The 17,109-nt window shown below is 34.7% G+C and overlaps 1 protein-coding gene and 1 pseudogene across 4 annotated transcripts; one reads left to right on the plus strand and one right to left on the minus strand.

Annotated features, from left to right (window-relative positions):
• Positions 1–3,297: 3,297 nt before the first annotated feature.
• LOC141689817 (receptor-like serine/threonine-protein kinase NCRK) lies at positions 3,298–10,597 on the minus strand (annotated as a pseudogene).
• Positions 10,598–10,743: 146 nt separating this feature from the next.
• LOC141689818 (uncharacterized) lies at positions 10,744–17,109 on the plus strand. 4 transcript variants are annotated; one of them, XM_074494230.1, is made up of 4 exons: positions 10,744–12,493; positions 15,772–15,869; positions 15,962–16,073; positions 16,694–17,109. In XM_074494230.1, exons 1-3 carry the CDS (start codon positions 11,332–11,334, stop codon positions 16,070–16,072), a joined length of 1,371 nt encoding a protein of 456 aa, XP_074350331.1. In that variant the 5' UTR covers positions 10,744–11,331; the 3' UTR covers position 16,073; positions 16,694–17,109. The 4 variants fall into 4 exon arrangements, with proteins under 4 accessions (XP_074350331.1, XP_074350332.1, XP_074350333.1 ...); XM_074494231.1 differs by having other exon boundaries at positions 16,732–17,109; XM_074494232.1 differs by lacking the exon at positions 15,772–15,869.

Genomic DNA, 17,109 nt, shown 5'->3' on the forward strand with positions numbered 1-17,109 from the left:
GACTGAAAAATGAGGCATCTCTCATGTCCCCTTATTAACCTGCTGCTTGATTCGACTAATAAAAAAATCATGCTCCATTTTCTTGAAAAGTTCAGTCCAGTCTATCATGCTGGAAGTTAACATCTCACTTCCTCATCCTTCCCGGGGTCCTCTCCTTCTTCTATCCAGATTCAACCTCCATTTGTGCAGAAATAATAATGTTTGTCATATGACTGTGGGATGGATTCCTGCAAAACAGAACCGGAGAGGGTGGCGGTCTCACGGGACATCTGGTGTGAGAATGAGATAGGGTTTTGGAGAAGAAGGGTAAGATAGGAATTAAACAGATAAGAGTGGTGTGTGTATAAGTGTATACGTGTGTAAAAATCAGTAACCCCAAAATATTTTTTGATCAATATTTTATAGGCTTCACATTAGGGTTTAGGGGTTTGTACTTTAAATCTGGACCGTCGACGTGTTCTGGGTTGGGGAACGCGTGGACGTCTATGATGAGCCAACGTGTCACCGGATTCGGACCGTTAGAAGATTTCGAATCCGGGCCAGTTGGACGATAGGGATATTGCACATGTTCGGGTGTCATTGTTCTATTTGTCATTTGGGTCATGTGCTCATTATGTTGGACCTTTTTCTGGATCTAAACTAATATGCACATCACAACTTTATAAGTATACGTGTGCATTTGTGTTCTTGTCTTCTCGTTCTATGCAAGTGTTCTTGTTTCATCTTATCGCAGTTAAACTCAAAATTCATTATACTCATTTAGCTTAAATATTATAAAAATTACAGGTAAACAAATATTTAAATAAACCCATTTTTTCTAGACACCGATGATTCATGCATCTGCAAATTTGGGCCCAGCTTAGCAAGAAAAAGAGGGACCGAAGCAGTTAGGACGCCATTAAAGGTATGTGGCCTTGCCACCGGACACAGATGATGCATTTCAATTTTCAACTCTCATTTTCCATTTGTATGAATCGACATACTATCCCTGGAATTGATTCATATGTTAAGGTGTCCGATAAATCTGTACCTGAAATTCAATTCTTGTTTATGATTTCATAATTTAATGTTTTATGTATTCTGTCTATCGTCTTAACAGGTTGTTAGTGTTATCACTTTTTTTTTCAAATATCTAGTATAAGTAGAGTCAAGTTTTATGAAACCACATTTTTGTTGGAGAGACGGAGATTCTTCAACTAAATTCTTGCATAAAAATATTACAAAACATATTATTTTGCTAATTATGTTCTACAAAGATTATTATTTTATTCAAAATCTTTAACATCATACATTACTGCATGTAGAATATTACAAAATATTTTATTTCAACAAAACATGTTTAGTTTGCAGAATATACACATTATATTTATTAAACTTAAATAATCTTCAACAATTTTAATAAATTATTTATATATATAAAACATACTTCAAAAAATAATATATTTGATAGTGTTTTGATTACAGAACATAGGTGATTTCCGAGGTCTCCGATAAATATGTGGTCTACATAGAACTTTTCTCGGTATAAGTAACTCTCAGCATGAGTAACATATTTTTAAGTTTAGTTGGTTTCACTATATTTTATTTTTAAATTTGGTGTGGATTCAAAGAGGGGAGTATATTAATATATAATTTAATTAAATTTTTAGTTATTAATAATGAGGTGTAAAACCAGAATTTTAATATAAAATGTAATTAAATTTTTGGTTATAATTCGAAAAAAGATAAATATTATTTATTTTAATGAATTCTCCCCCTTAATTACACACTAAAATAATAATAACGTCAAATAATTAAAAAAAGGTGATTTAGCGAATTTATGACTAAAATTTATGATACGATTAAAAGTTAATGTTTAAATATATATTTTTTTAAAAATTAATTTTTGTGGAATTTTAAACATTTGAAATTAACACCATAAAATAAAAATGAAATTTAAATTAGTAGTATCACTCGAGAATTCAAAAGTATGATATATATATATTATTTAATTTTTAATATAATTTTGAAATATGTAAAATATATGTTAATTAATTTTTTAAGCTGAAATTCCTAATTTTCCCTGTAAATTAGGCAAAAGTAGGAACTAAGGACCAAAATTTCACTTTTATAATGAATAATGCCCAGAATGTCACTTTCTGGAAAAAAGGCCCAAAATGTCTATCTCATAACGGAACACGAACTTTAGTTATTAAAAAAAGGTAAAACGGAACATCGTCTCCCGTTTTTGTTCTTTTATATTTAAAAAACACAAAAACGGGACATCGTTCCCCGTTTTGCTTCTTTTATATTTTAGAAAAAAATATTCGTTAAACATTAAACGGAAACATTCCACGAACAAACAGAGGAGAACTGGCACCCGGAGAACTGTGCGGAGAATTTTCGGTGAAATTTGAAGTCGTTCATTGAAGAGGGAGAAGTGCGATCTTCAGTGCAAGCAGAGCTTTGAAATTAAGTTATTTTACTGCATCAATCATGAATATTGAGGTAATTTTCAGAATTGCGTCCATATTGTTTGATGAAATTACCCAATGATAAATATACTCTGATTTGCGTTTATATAGTCTGATTTGCGTTTATATAGCCTAGTGATTTGGAATCTTGATTGCGTCCACTGTTTTGGTGTTGATTCAGACTGACGTTGTAATGGAATAGAGAAAAACCCAGAGAGGTTTTACATAGTTCTGGAAGCTCACAAGCATATTTAGGTTGAAACTCATATTCTGCATGTAACAAATATACTCTGTACTCAACAAACAGTAATCTCAGAATCAAACACAATCTATTTAGTGCAGTCATTCAGTTTATTAACCTCCGTCTTAGTCTAAACGGTTTTATAATAATTTTTTTTAAAAACCCAAAACGGCGGACGAAACCACGTTTTACTTAATTCTAACGGTTCACGAAGTTCCGTTTTAAATTTTTAAAAAAAAATGTCAAAACGGAAGACGAACTTCCGTTATGAAGTGACAATTTGGGCCATCTTTTCAGAAACTGACAATTTGGGTCATTTTCTATGTCAAAGTGACATATAAGGCCACCACCCCAAAAGTAGTGTTATTTGTGTCGGGTTTCAAAAAAAAGATGCAATTTTTTAAAATAAGTATATAATATTAAATTTGGGTCAAAGTTAAGAAATGTAAAATATAATTTTCCCTATACTAAAATAAGGTTAAGATTTCAAATCTCAAACTGTTAGGAGGAATGAGATGGTCTCATAGACATAGTCCATGGCTCCATGCATGTAACCTGTACATTTGAATCTAATCTCCAGGTTACAGCTAGTACTTTAAAATGTATAGAAAATTGTGTTTTTTTATTAAAATACTAGTATACACTAAAAATAAATAAATTTAGTACCTTTATAGTGAACTCTTTTATTGTGTTAAGACTTGGAAGCAATGTTTTTGCCTACAAGATACATGCAACTCTGAAGTGTCACTTAAATGTAGAACACTAAAAGATTCAAACTGAGGTTCCATTATGTCCAGTGTTTCTTCATATTGAGAATCAAAACTTCCTGCATTTGGAGTATGAAACATCTGTTTCTTCACAATTTCATTCGATAGAAATGAACATTCAGGTGGAGATTGATTGGATGTGAAACACCTGAGCTCCTCTGTATCAATAGCAACCTCAGTCTGTTTGGTACACATCTCAATTGCAGGTTTATTTCCTAGACGACAAGTTGATGAGCTCTGCACAAACCATAATACAGTTGTTTAAACTCTTGAAGTGTTAGAGGTGTGCAAGTGCATGGATGAATTCAAGAAATTTAAGAGGAATGGAAGGACGTGCAATAGTATCAATAATATTAAACTTGACCTTCAGTGTTACGCGTTTTTGAAGGACGTATTATTTGAAGGTGATGGAAGGTTTTTAGAGTTTCCGGATAATTATGGGGGTGTGAAGAAAGACGGAAGAATTGGAATCGGAGACAGGGTCTCAGCATGCAATTTGTTTTTTAAAGCATTCATACCTGTCGCTGTTTCTGATTAAAAGAAAAGTTTCTCCCACGCCATTTCCTTGAGCCAAAAGTTGATAGGATTTGAACAACCTCGCTCATGCTTGGTCGAGATTCGGGGTCCAAAAAAAGGCATTCTTTTGCTAAATTTGCCATTATGTGCATCTCTTCCACTGGGTAATTCCCTTGTAGTTTTGGGTCCGGCAACTCTAAAATTACTCTCTTGCTATCGAGCAGACAAGGAGTAGCCTGAAATATGGTAGAAAGCATAGACCACATTAGTAATATGAGATGTAATTAGATGAAATGAGATGAGTGCTCAAATTAAGTAGAAAACTAAGAAGGTGTTTGGTTCACGGTTAATAAGCCCAATTAACAGGAATCGGAATTTCAATCACATGCATTAGTTTTTGGCTTAATTATTAGAGTGTATGGAATTGGAACCCCATTCCTTCCTATCTTTCTTGACTATAAAGCAATGTAGTGCCAGACGGTCGTGGTCGGACCTTTACTTGATAATCACATTGAAATTACACAACAATTTTCACATTAATAAGACTGTCAGAAGTTTATGACTTCTACAGATTCATACTGAAGACAGCAGTTTGCTATATATCATGTGGATGAGCAACCATACCCATATGACAAGACTTTCTTCCTTTCCAGCAGACTTTTTAATAGCTTGCCGACCGCTGATCAATTCAAGAAGAACTACTCCAAAACTAAAAACATCCGACTTAAGAGAACCTCTTCCAGCAATTGCATACTCAGGTGCAATATAGCCAAAAGTCCCTTGCATCCTAACTGGAGAACTTGAAGAGCTTGGTAGGTCACCATTTCTCAAACGCTTAGCCATGCCTAAATCACTTATCTATACATCCGTTAACAACATACATGTTATTTATTGGAATTGGATTACGATTAATATTTCCAGAACTGTAGCAGGTCGCCTTACCTTAGCTCTCCAATCCTCGTCTAGTAAAATGTTTGTAGATTTTATGTCTCTGTGCATAATTCTTGGTGCAGCTGCTTCATGGAGCTACTCCAAACCTTTAGCAGTTCCAAGTGCAATAGAAACCCTGATACCCCAGTCAAGAAACTCTGCTGTAGCCTCATTCAGGCATTCTCTCAGATTACCTTTTGGCATGTAATCAAATATTAGTAGCCTCTCTGTATGCTTTCCTTGGTTTTCTGAGCAGAATCCAAGCAAATGTACTACATGGCAGTGATGCAATCGCGATATAAGTTCAATCTGAGAAATTGGTTTACAAGTAAGAAAGTAACAGAAACATCATTATTGTCTTGGATTTCACATCTCCTATAAGTTCTAAACTAGAGAGCTCCAAGGCATTAAGCTGATATTACAGGAAATTTGTTAAATACCTCTGTGATGAAATTATTCTCAACGCCCATCTCTCCCTCAGCTTTCATCCGTTTAATTGCAACTTTACTGCCATCTTTGAAAAGGCCCAGGTACACATGACTGCTTCCCCCTATTCCTATCAAATTAGAGCTGGAGAACTTGTTTGTTGCAATTTCCAGTTCAGAGTATGAAAATCGTACAAGTGTTCCATATATCATTCCTGTTCTGATCCTGGAGAAGAGTGAAGCCTTTTTTAAGCATCCTGCATGACATATGAGATCAATGAATTCTTTAACATCTACATCGTACAATGAACAATAAGCTGCAGTTATATGAAATTAACATACATTTCAATTACAAAAATACAAAAACACATACAAATTAAAGATTATACGACAGACGGAGGAGAAAAGACCCAATGCTAGATTCAACAGCAGATAAACTTTGCAGATATTCATACAAAGAAGATTGATAGACGCATTTACAGGATATATATACACTAAAGACAGTACTAAGGCCAGTTTGTACATAGAAAGGCATAGTTTTAAGTACAATAAATTAAAAAAGTAACGAGATAAATTTGCAAAGAAGGTTAAGAAGATCAGGGCAAAGATAAATAGTGGATGGTGATACATTACCACTTGTTCTGCAATTTTCACGTGGCACAAATTGTATAAGCTAATAGCTTTATCTTTTAAAACAGACGGTTAATCCAATTCCTAGAAATTTCAAAATAATGACAAATTTAAAGGAAGCAGCATACTTTTAATGCCTAAATATGATGTCCATTTCCCTGTAAGAGGATTGGTGGAAGTGCTTAAGTACGCAAAATATTAATATTGGTTGTCCGACCTATGACATGCAACAAAATAAATTAAAAAAAGACTCAGAAATTCCGATCATACCAGTAAGAGGATTGATGGCAGAGCTTATGTAAACTTTAAATTCTGGAAATAAAGTTGCATTATGGCTAATGAGGTTGGATGCACTGTTGTAACTTGTTTCTTTGTCCAAGGAGGAAAGACGTTGTGCAATAGGTTTTTCTCTTCGATAGAAATAACATACACAAAAAGCAGCAAAGACAAGAGCCGTCACGATAACAGAAAACAAGAGAATAAGCACAAGAAATTTGCTGGACTCTCGTTTTTCTGTAGACTTTGCCTCAGCTGTAGACCCTGTTAAGAAACAACAAAAATTACATAAACCGGGAAAAGGTGCAAAGTTATGGGAAAAATTAGTAGAAAAGACAAGGATAAATTGTATCAAACACTATGTCTTTACTGTGTAACTTTCAAAGCTATATAACTAGTACGAGAAGTCTACAAAAATATCTGGGAGCACTTGATGATATTAAAATGGTTATACCGACTGAACCGGAGTGTGCCTCTCTTTTTTAACTCAAAGGCTGATATCAAATTGTGCTAGAGCGGTAGAATGCAGCTAGATACCTCTAAAAGTAGTGACCTCGTAGTAGAGTTGTGGTCCTAATAGTAGAGAAAGAGCCATTGAGTGTTTGATTAAAATGAATTGAGATTTCTTTACCAACAAAGCAGGAACAAGATGATCCCATACGCGAACAACATGTCAATTTATACTGTCTCTCTGAAATCTACATAAGCCTTTACTTGTCATAAGGTTATAGAAAGAAACTAATAGAGTATGTAACTTTTATCAGACAATAAAGTTACACTTAAATGAATATAATGCATCATGTAAGGAGAAATATCCTGATACAGTATAATGGTCACTATCGAGACAAGGGAAAATAACATTGTTTATCACTAATATTTCTTTCAAGTATAAGAGAAATACCTGACTTGCAATCACAGGACGTAAAGCAGACAGTGTCATTATCGTCTGTAGACGTTTTAGGCATTCCTTCCCCAGCACATAGGCATACCCATTTATTTCCTTCTGATGTCTTTGTGGCTGCAAAAACGTCACTGTCATTCGTTGATTGAATTTACATGAAGAGAAAACCTTGAATTCAGGCATAACAAACAAAGAAACATATTTTGTGCAATGAATCTGTCTGTGATACATATACATGTTTACTTGCAAAGGGACAATATAAATTACACACTTGCACAAAGAAAACTCAATATAGTTTACTAAATTAGATAAGTCTGAACTCTGGAGGAATTAGTCCATATAAGTTAAACATATGCAACAATAAGAAAAAAATGCACCCTCATCAGTAGCTTCTGCAGATGCACATGAATCGATTGTTTCATTCACATTCTATTTTGCACATATTGATATATTAGAGTTTAATTAAAGGGGTTTACTAAAGAAGGGAGCCTTGATTCTTTGCAGGTACTAAATCTTTTAAAAAATAGCCTACTGATTTTAGGTTTCTATCTCCTTGGTCCTTTATTGTATCAATGATGATTTTTTAATATATCAGAGCTTTTAAACCACCATTGGATTTCGCGCTTTCCTTAATAGCATGTAAATATGTACTGAGAAACCAAGTGAAGAGTATAATAACCATCACATATAAATGAAATAGTCTACCGGAACTGCAATTGCATGATGAACCACAGTCTGCTATATGAGCAACACTCTGGTTCCCTCTGTAGGCAGAAAAACAAGTACATGTCCACTTGTTTCCGCTTGATGCATCAGGAAGTACATCTGCCACATAGATGGTAGATTAAGTTTCTTTAACTTTTAAGTGAGAAAGAGCTGCTACTCATCCCATCCATGTATGTCTTAGTCATAAATAAAATCAATAAATATGAAGAAGATCTTACTTTAATATAATCTTTTTTTTCTATTAACTAAGCCACCCATTTTTAAATTTTAATAACGAGAAGGTTAGAGAAAGAAATCTTACTAAAGAGTAGGTTGATAACTAGATATTTGCTTATAACACCGAATATAGTATAAAATTAGCACATTGAGCTGATACTAACCAGAAAGACCGTGTTGAATCCAAATGAAGCTAATGAAACAGGCCAGAGCAACTTTCACTTGTGACTTCATTTAGAACAACAACCTGGTAAGGCATGCTATCAGCAGGCTTACATAAGCTGATACCACAAGCCTGCAAAAGTAAGAGGGCACGTTAGCTCAAGATGCCGAGCATATTTATTCTGGATCTTAGACTCTACGCGTGTTCGATGATTCAGCAAACTAGTCATTGTTGCATTATTAAACCCAAGGCACATTAAATAAATTTATGAGTAATGAAACAGAAAATTAAGTGTTACATTATGCACATTGCAAATGTCTTCTATATTTAAGTGCAATGCGATCACAATTTTGTGCCACGTGGACCACTGGTATAATCTAGCTTTCTTATAATCCATCAAGTTATCTCGTAGAACTCCATTTCAATTTGATAGAATTTCGAAGACTTATACTTATTCAATATCATCTAAATATTCAATATCATTTGGAACAGGTGTAACTAAATGAGAGGAAGGGATATTGAAATAATCATCATAAATGTGTTAAATTAAACAATTAATCACAGATCATGGAATCCAGTATATGGCGATAGCAGCTTATAACACATCCAATGAATAAAAGCATCTAACCCTATTAATAATACATAACACTTAAATATAATTTGCTTAGATGACGTGATGGTGACAGAAACTGATACCTCTGTAAACGTCTAAGTATCGAATTAATTGTAGTTGTATACTTGAATTATATACATTAATGCAAGATGGTATGTAAATGATTATGTAGTAACAGACTGGGATGGGTTCACCTGGAATCTGATGTCCAAGAAAGGCTCTTATGCATGAAGTGCGCACATTACTGCAATATTCAAGATCATGAAGGAACATACACATAATAAGTCTTATTTTGTAAATGCAAGCAAAGCTGCAGAAATGGAAAGATTGTCAAGTATATAGTTGGTAACAAAAAGTTGACACTATCAGACAGTATCTGATAAGTATTGTTAAAATATAATATTTTCTGGAAAGTGCAAGTGCCAAGAATTTCCTAATGTTGTAAGTTAGGGATTTAGGTTGGAAAACTTAATTTGTGAAGTGTTCAACATCAAAATAACATATATTGTCATCCATAGCATTGACTTGGTAGCCAGTATAAAATAATGTTGAACAGCCAACAAGTTTAATTCAAATGTCCCAAAAACAAAATCAAAATAGTTTAAGCCTACATGACATGAAAACATACAAGTATAATTACTCGAATATTAAGATAAATGGTCAGCACACACCAAAAAAAAATATCATCTTTTGCTAATCATACACTCCTAGAACTATTTGTATCTGCAACAAACTGCAACAGGAAACATGAAAAAGAGAAACTGAGTTAATGTAGTTTAAATTGGTAACATACGAAAACTGGTATTCATTACCGCAATGGACTAAATGTTGCTGCAAACCTAGACTTGGAGGACTAATTAGATTGCAGGTTTATCGTTGAATACAGATAATATGCGGGCATCAAAAGTGTCGGCGAAGCAATGACAATCGAAATAATTTCAAGTAGTGTGCAATATTGGGCATATCCAATAATGAAAAAGGCCAAAAAGTGTGTATGTGAAGGCAATTAGTAATTTTACAAAAGAACTCGTTGCGTAAGTGAGAACTCTCAGGCCTACCACAACATACACCACTCCGAAATCCACTGTGTTTTAGCAATGAATGACCAGATCAACTATCTCTGCAGTAAGCACTAAGCACTAAGCACAGTCAAGCAAATTAAAATGCAAAACTCAAAAATCATAATCTGTCCTCAATTTTAAATTACGGACGAAATAAAAATCCGTAAAGAAACTAATAAACTCACAAACAACACAAACACATTCACATGTTTCTAGTTTCTAAACCAAATATAGTTCGCTCAAGCTTAAATACATAAAACTACAACACCGAGATTAAAGACAAGCAAGTAACAAGTTGCGAGAAAACGAATACGAAAAATTCGAAAACAGGAAGGGGAGTAGTCGGTGTTCAAGTGTTACCTCCGGAGGAAGGATGTAGTAATCTGAGAACCTCCTTTAAAAACCAGAAGCTGGACAAGTAGAAGAGAGTGAGACAGTTTTTCAAAAACCAAAAAAAAAATGAACATAAAAGCCTGATGACAGAGTATTTTATACGTCGTCAAATATCACGAATATCAACACATAGTACTCCTATTTTATATGCTGCACTTTCACTTTGATGACCGAATATTAAGATAATATGCATTTTAATTTTCAGTATGGAGATATCGCGAATATCAACCATCACAAGCATATCAGCATTTGTATTATGCTAGCTATTTCATTTGATGACTTGTATAAATATTTTTGTTATAAATAAATTCACTCGCATGCTCAATTACTTTCGAACTCTCGACCTTTCATAAAAAAGGAACGTTTGAGATAACATCCTACCAAGAGGGTTATCGTTTTGTATTACAGAAGAAGATGAGCTGGGAGAAAGAGATGGTGGCGCAATTGCAAACTTCATTTTTGGTGTTTCTCGCAAAGCTGGGCCCCCCCGCTAATACATGCAAGCAACAAACATATCTTCCGGATTTGAAGACCAACTGTTCCACTTCGATTAAAACTTCATTTTTATTACTTTATTGAGCAAGTGCAGTGCACAAGCCCAAGCCCCCTGTCAAAATCTGAAACTTTTGTGCCACCTAACCGAGGTCCTGGTTTTGTGTGGGCCATGCTTATTTGTTAAATATATGATCCTATTGGGACCTTCCTCTAACACCTTAAGATTTTAGATGAGCTGGTTACTCAACATGGTATCAGAACAATTAATGGCGATTATTTGATCTGCTTCATCTTCTTCACCGCTGACAATTCACCAATCGCTCGATTTGACACAAGCTAAGCTTTACCTCTCGATATTTCTCATTTCTTGATCATTATCATCTTCGTACAATCATTTCTTGACTGTTTTTGTTCTCCTGTGTGAGTTTTATCTCTTGGCATTGAGATCAATTTTTTTTGACTGAATTTACTTTGTTCTTCATCTTGCACGCTAAGTGTTTGTCAATTTGCTTGAATCACTTTTCAATGGCTGCATCTTCGTCTCATACGAATGATACTCACACTAATGATAATCACACACCTGAGACTTCTCAATACAACACTCATACTCATTCCGCTATCATTGATCATGATAATCCGCTACATTTACAATCATCTGATAGCCCAGCTATGAAGCTTGTTAATGACGTGTTTGATGGTACCGGATTCAGTAATTGGAAACGGTCTATGTTGATTGTTTTATCTGCCAGAAATAAAGTTTGTTTTGTTGATGGATCATTTCCTAAACCTGCCTCCAATTCTCCTACTCTCAAGAGCTGGTCTAGGTGTAATGATATGGTTATTTCGTGGATTCTTGGTGGTTTATCCAAATCCATTGGTCGCAGTGTGATCTATTCATCCACTGCTCATCAGATGTGGTTGGAACTTGAAGAACGCTACGGCACATCTAATGGTGCTCAACTCTTCGGTCTTCACAAGGAATTGACGGAAATTTCTCAAGGAAATTCTGGCATTGCAAATTACTTCACCAAAGTCAAAATGCTCTGGGATGATATAGATTCTCTCGGTAATGTTCCTCTTTGCACTTGTGGTTGTACGTGTGGGGCAACTAAGAAAATAACTCAGTTTCAGCAAGATCAGAGAGTGATACAATTTCTTATGGGCTTGAACGATAGCTACAATATGATGAGAGGAAGCATACTGATGAGATCTCCCCTTCCTTCTCTAGGACAAGTCTACAGTCTTCTACTTCAAGAAGAGGCTCAAAGAGAAATCCATTCCACTGGCCAATTCTTGCCTGATTCTGCTGCTCTCAACATTGCCTCAAATAACAAACCAGGCCAACAGTTTCATCAATATAACAAATCAGACAACAAGAAATCTTCTCTTCACTGCAACTCTTGTAAGAAACCAGGTCATGTCATTGACAAATGTTATCGACTACATGGATTTCCAAATGACTTTAAGTTTAACAAGCCTAAAAGGTTTGCAGCTCAGGTTGATAGTAATTTTCAATATCAAGATAATGGTTCCTCCACTGTGGCTACGAATGACAATGCTAAGAACATCACTCCAGCTGTTTTGACTCCTGACATTTGCGCTCAGTTCATGGCTCTCCTCAAGAATGCCAGTCAACAATCTCCATCATCTCAGACTGATCATGCAACTTCATCTGCTAATTTTGCTGGTACAATTTCTGTTCAATCCTCTCCTATTTCATGTTTCTCTGATTTCTTGGGTACTGAATGGATATTAGATAGTGGGGCCACAGACCATATGTGTTCAAACAAAAACTTGTTTTCCTCCTTACAGTCACTCACACAACACATCAATATTTCTTTACCAAATGGCCAATACATTAGTATCTCTCATCTAGGAACTGTCCCTTTGACTAATGGTATTACTCTTCAAAATGTCCTACTTGTCCCTGTATTCAAGTATAACCTAATTTCCATCAGTAAATTGTCACAACAACTTCAATGTGCTGTTAATTTCACATCTGATATGTGTTATTTGCCGGACTCTTCTCAGAAGAGGCCTTTGGTTCTTGGTAAAACCTGCAAAGGACTATATCTCTTATCTGATTTTGTTTCTTCTCAGCTTTTCACTACTCCTGCTTCTATGCATGTCAGTTCTGCATCTAATTGTAATAAAAGTGTATTGTTGTGGCACAACAGACTAGGACATTTACCTTTGTCTAAATTGAAAATCCTATCTGGTTGTAACATTGATTTTAAAGATTCTGATGCTCTTAAATCTTGTGATATTTGTGCTAAGGCCAGACAACATAGATTGCCTTTTCCTCGTAATTCTGTTCATTCTAGTGCAAAATTTCAATTAGTACATATTGATTTGTGGGGACCTTATAAAGTCCCTACATACAATAAATACAAGTCTTTTATCACCATTGTTGATGATTTTACTCGAACCACCTGGACACACTTGCTTACTTGCAAAAGTAATGCATTTAATTTCATCAAAAACTTCATTTCAATGATCAAAACTCAATTCAACTGTGATATTCAATACATCAGAACTGATAATGCCCTTGAATTGGGATCTTCACTTGAAATTAGCGCATTTTTTTTGTCCAAGGGTATCATCCACCAAACATCTTGTGCTCATACACCCCAACAAAATGGGGTAGTTGAGCGCAAACATAAACACTTATTAGAAACTTCTCGAGCACTATTATTTCAATCCAAACTACCTGTTTGTTACTGGGGAGAGTGTGTTTTAACTGCCACTTATCTTATAAATCGATTCCCTTCCAAAGTTCTTCAGCACAGGTCACCTTATGAGCTACTTTTTGATCAAACTCCAAACTTTGAACACCTAAAACCTTTTGGTTGTCTATGTTACAGAACTATACCGAAGCCATTTAGAGATAAACTAACCCCTAGAGCTACAGCTTGTATATTTCTTGGCTACCCCTATGGTAAGAAAGCATACAAAGTCCTTGATATTGCTACTAAGCAAATTCTCTTTACTCGAGATGTTATCTTTCATGAGGGAATTTTTCCATCACTTACACCTACTTCCACAAATTTCATCCCTCACGAAGTTCCAGAAATCTCTATCGATTCATGTACACCTGTTATTCCTACACCTAGTTTTCCTATTTCTCAAACTTCACCTTATCTACATAGTCCACATCAATCATACTACGAGATTGATACGCCTAATAATATACCTAATCTTTCTCCTCCTCCACCTCAAAGTCCTATCAAACCTAGACAGTCCACTAGAAATCACATTATTCCCAAATATCTCAATGACTATGTCCACCCTTATAACTCTGATTGTCATTCAGTTATTTGTGATCATACTGTCACCTCTCTTTGCGCTTCTTCATCTATGACGCCAATTCAATCTGTTTGTTGTTCCATCAGTTCTATGTCATTACCACCTTCTGAACCTCAATCTTATGTGGAAGCAGCAAAATACCCCGAGTGGCAAGAAGCCATATCAAAAGAGTTTTCTGCCTTAGAAGCTAATAACACTTGGGCATTAGTACCCCTTCCACCAGGTAAGAAAGCTATCAGTTGTAAGTGGGTGTTCAAAGTCAAACATCATGCTGATGGATCTATTGAACGATATAAAGCCCGACTTGTTGTTAAGGGATTCACCCAAAAGGAGGGAATTGACTACTTTGAAACTTTCTCACCCGTGGTAAAAATGACCACTATTCGAAGTTTGGTTGTTATTGCTGTCAAGAAAGGCTGGAAAATGTATCAATTAGATGTTAATAATGCGTTTTTACATGGAGATCTCCATGAAGACGTATACATGAAAATACCTCCAGGTCTTTCAGTTTCAGATTCTAATCTGGTATGCAAACTTCTGAAATCTTTATACGGACTTAAGCAGGCCTCTAGAAATTGGTTTGAAAAGTTTTGCACTGCTTTACTCTCGAAAGGTTACACTGTATCTAAAAATGATCCTTCGCTTTTTTATAGACCTGGCAATATGGGCCCAAAACCATATATTCAGTCCAAACCAAACCAAAATTTAAAATTTGGCCCAAAAATAAATCACACATTTTATTTGGATTTGGTTGGTTTCAAAATCACGTATTTCTCCTAAATATGGGCCTAAATATGGATCAAATGTGTGATATCCATATTTTCAGAAACAGACTTCGAAGACCTAAAGACTCAATTGACATTCAGCGAGCAAAACTGTAACCCTCTCTCTGCACGACTATACACCTGGGTCTTAAAATTATTTTTACACTAAATTAGAAGAAACTTTAATTGATTTACCTTTCATCTTCGAGCAAGATTTAGCTGATTTTTCACCGTATTCTCAAGCTCAAGTTGATTCTCTGGTATGTATCTACAAACACCTAAACATACATAGAGACACACATCTTCACTTTTTCTGTTTGACGGAGTTATTTTAAATATTTGGGTATGTTGAATTTATGTATATGTATGTTCGATTCATGTATGTATGTTTAGGCGTGTTGGTCAAATTGTGTACAGTGTACTAATTGTGATAGCGTATGCATATTTGTTTATATTTCATGGTATGTTTATGTATATGTTATTATTTGGGCAGTCTAATTCTAATGTACATATCTATATTTTTTTTTGTTTTTTGTTGGTTTGATGTAGATTTAAAGTTATAATGGAAGAAGAACAAAGTTCGACCACTAGTAGACCTACAAAAAGGTTTAAGAAATCTACGTCAATAATTTGGGATTTATTTGATAAGTTTACGGAGAATGGAATACAAAAGTCTAGGTGTAAAAAATGTGATCAAGTATATATAAGTGAACATGGTACCTCAAATATGCGAAAGCATATATTTTCAAAACATGGAGAAGTTGGATGCTAGAGTGAAACTTGATGTACTTTCTTTTTGGAGATCAAATAAAAGCAAATACCCCATTTTATCTACTATGACACGAGATATTTTAAGCATGCCAATAACTACTGTTGCTTCCGAGTCTTCTTTTAGTATTGGAAGTCAAATTATTAGCAAGTATCGTGGTTCTATTACACCGGACAATGCAGAGGCGTTATTATGCACTCGCAATTGGTTATATGGGGCTAAAGGTAAAGTTAATACCATTTTAATTTGTTGCATTATTTAATTTCAATTACACATTATTTAGTTTTCAATACACATTATAATGTAATTATTGTAGTTTTGGGGGATGAAGAAATTGATTTGGAAGATTCCATTGGCGATGTTGAGAAGCTTGTACTTAGTTTGCAGACTCCGGAAAATTGATGTTTTATTTTATTTGCTATTGTAAGGTAATATGCTTATTTACTGTTTTGTTCTATGGTAGAAACATAGTCACAAGTAGCAACTCCTGTGATTTGCTATTTAATTGATTGGTACCATTGAATACACTACTGGCCACTGTGTTACCTGTTGATTAATGGGTCTGTTGATTAATGGGTCTGTTGATTAATGGGTGCATTCTCTTGAACCTCTGGCAGAATAATATTTTCTATTTTCAGTTTAACCTTTGTAGAACAAACTGTTGGTGTAAAACTATAGCTGTTGTGTTTTATGTCCTAGGTGTGCACAATTTAAATTTTTGTAAAGCCTTCTGCAGCATCCAAAATGCTTATATGGTTTCTCAAATTTTTCTATTCTTTTACTGAAATGTGTGTGATCTTGTTTTGTTGTTGCTTCTATTTCAAGTAGTTTCTTTACTCTTAAGTCACAACCATGATGCTCTCTTTTACTTTTTGCTAATTGAAAAAACTTTTCTACACTAGCTAGAACCATCAACCAGCTCATTTGATCACTGTGCATATTGTTAAATAGTTTAGATTGTTTTTTAGATTGTCTCTATCTTTTTGGTATTAAGCACTAATGTTATAATTATCACTATATTCTTAGGTTTTGCCTTTTTATCTTCCAGATATGTACTAATACTAAGGTGCTCATCATATTGACCAGAGAATCAAGATGAAAACAGAGATACAGAAAGGGGTCGACAACAAGATCAGATACTCAGATAGATATGCAGCAGTTCCCAGTGCTGCTTTTAAACGGAGAGAGTGTTGGTACTTTTATTCCTCTGTACTGTGTGTGAAATATGCAATATCAAAATTGTATCAGCATCCAACATTGGTTAGTCATCTGGTATTATAGCTTGATAAGATAAAAGAGCATGTGCTTGTGCTTCTATGAAGTTCAAACTTTCGGAGCTCTGTTTGCTGTATGGCTTTATTTGGCAGGTTCAGGTTCATTTCCCACTGTATTTCTGCCTTAATTTGTTAGCAAATGTAATTGTTAGTTGGTGTAAATATGTTGAGATTGATCCAACTTAGTCAA

Source organism: Apium graveolens, chromosome 10 (assembly GCF_009905375.1).
Source record: "Apium graveolens cultivar Ventura chromosome 10, ASM990537v1, whole genome shotgun sequence".
NCBI classification, from domain to species: domain Eukaryota; kingdom Viridiplantae; phylum Streptophyta; class Magnoliopsida; order Apiales; family Apiaceae; genus Apium; species Apium graveolens.

What these genes read in the sequence shown, in the direction of transcription:
- LOC141689818 (XM_074494230.1), top strand. Translation starts at nt 11,332, where the DNA reads ATGGCTGCATCTTCGTCTCATACGAATGATACTCACACTAATGATAAT. An exon ending in TTCATCTGCTAATTTTGCTG is followed by an intron (nt 12,494 to 15,771) that starts GTACAATTTCTG and finishes GTCTTCTTTTAG; the next exon opens with TATTGGAAGTCAAATTATTA. An exon ending in TTGGTTATATGGGGCTAAAG is followed by an intron (nt 15,870 to 15,961) that starts GTAAAGTTAATA and finishes TAATTATTGTAG; the next exon opens with TTTTGGGGGATGAAGAAATT.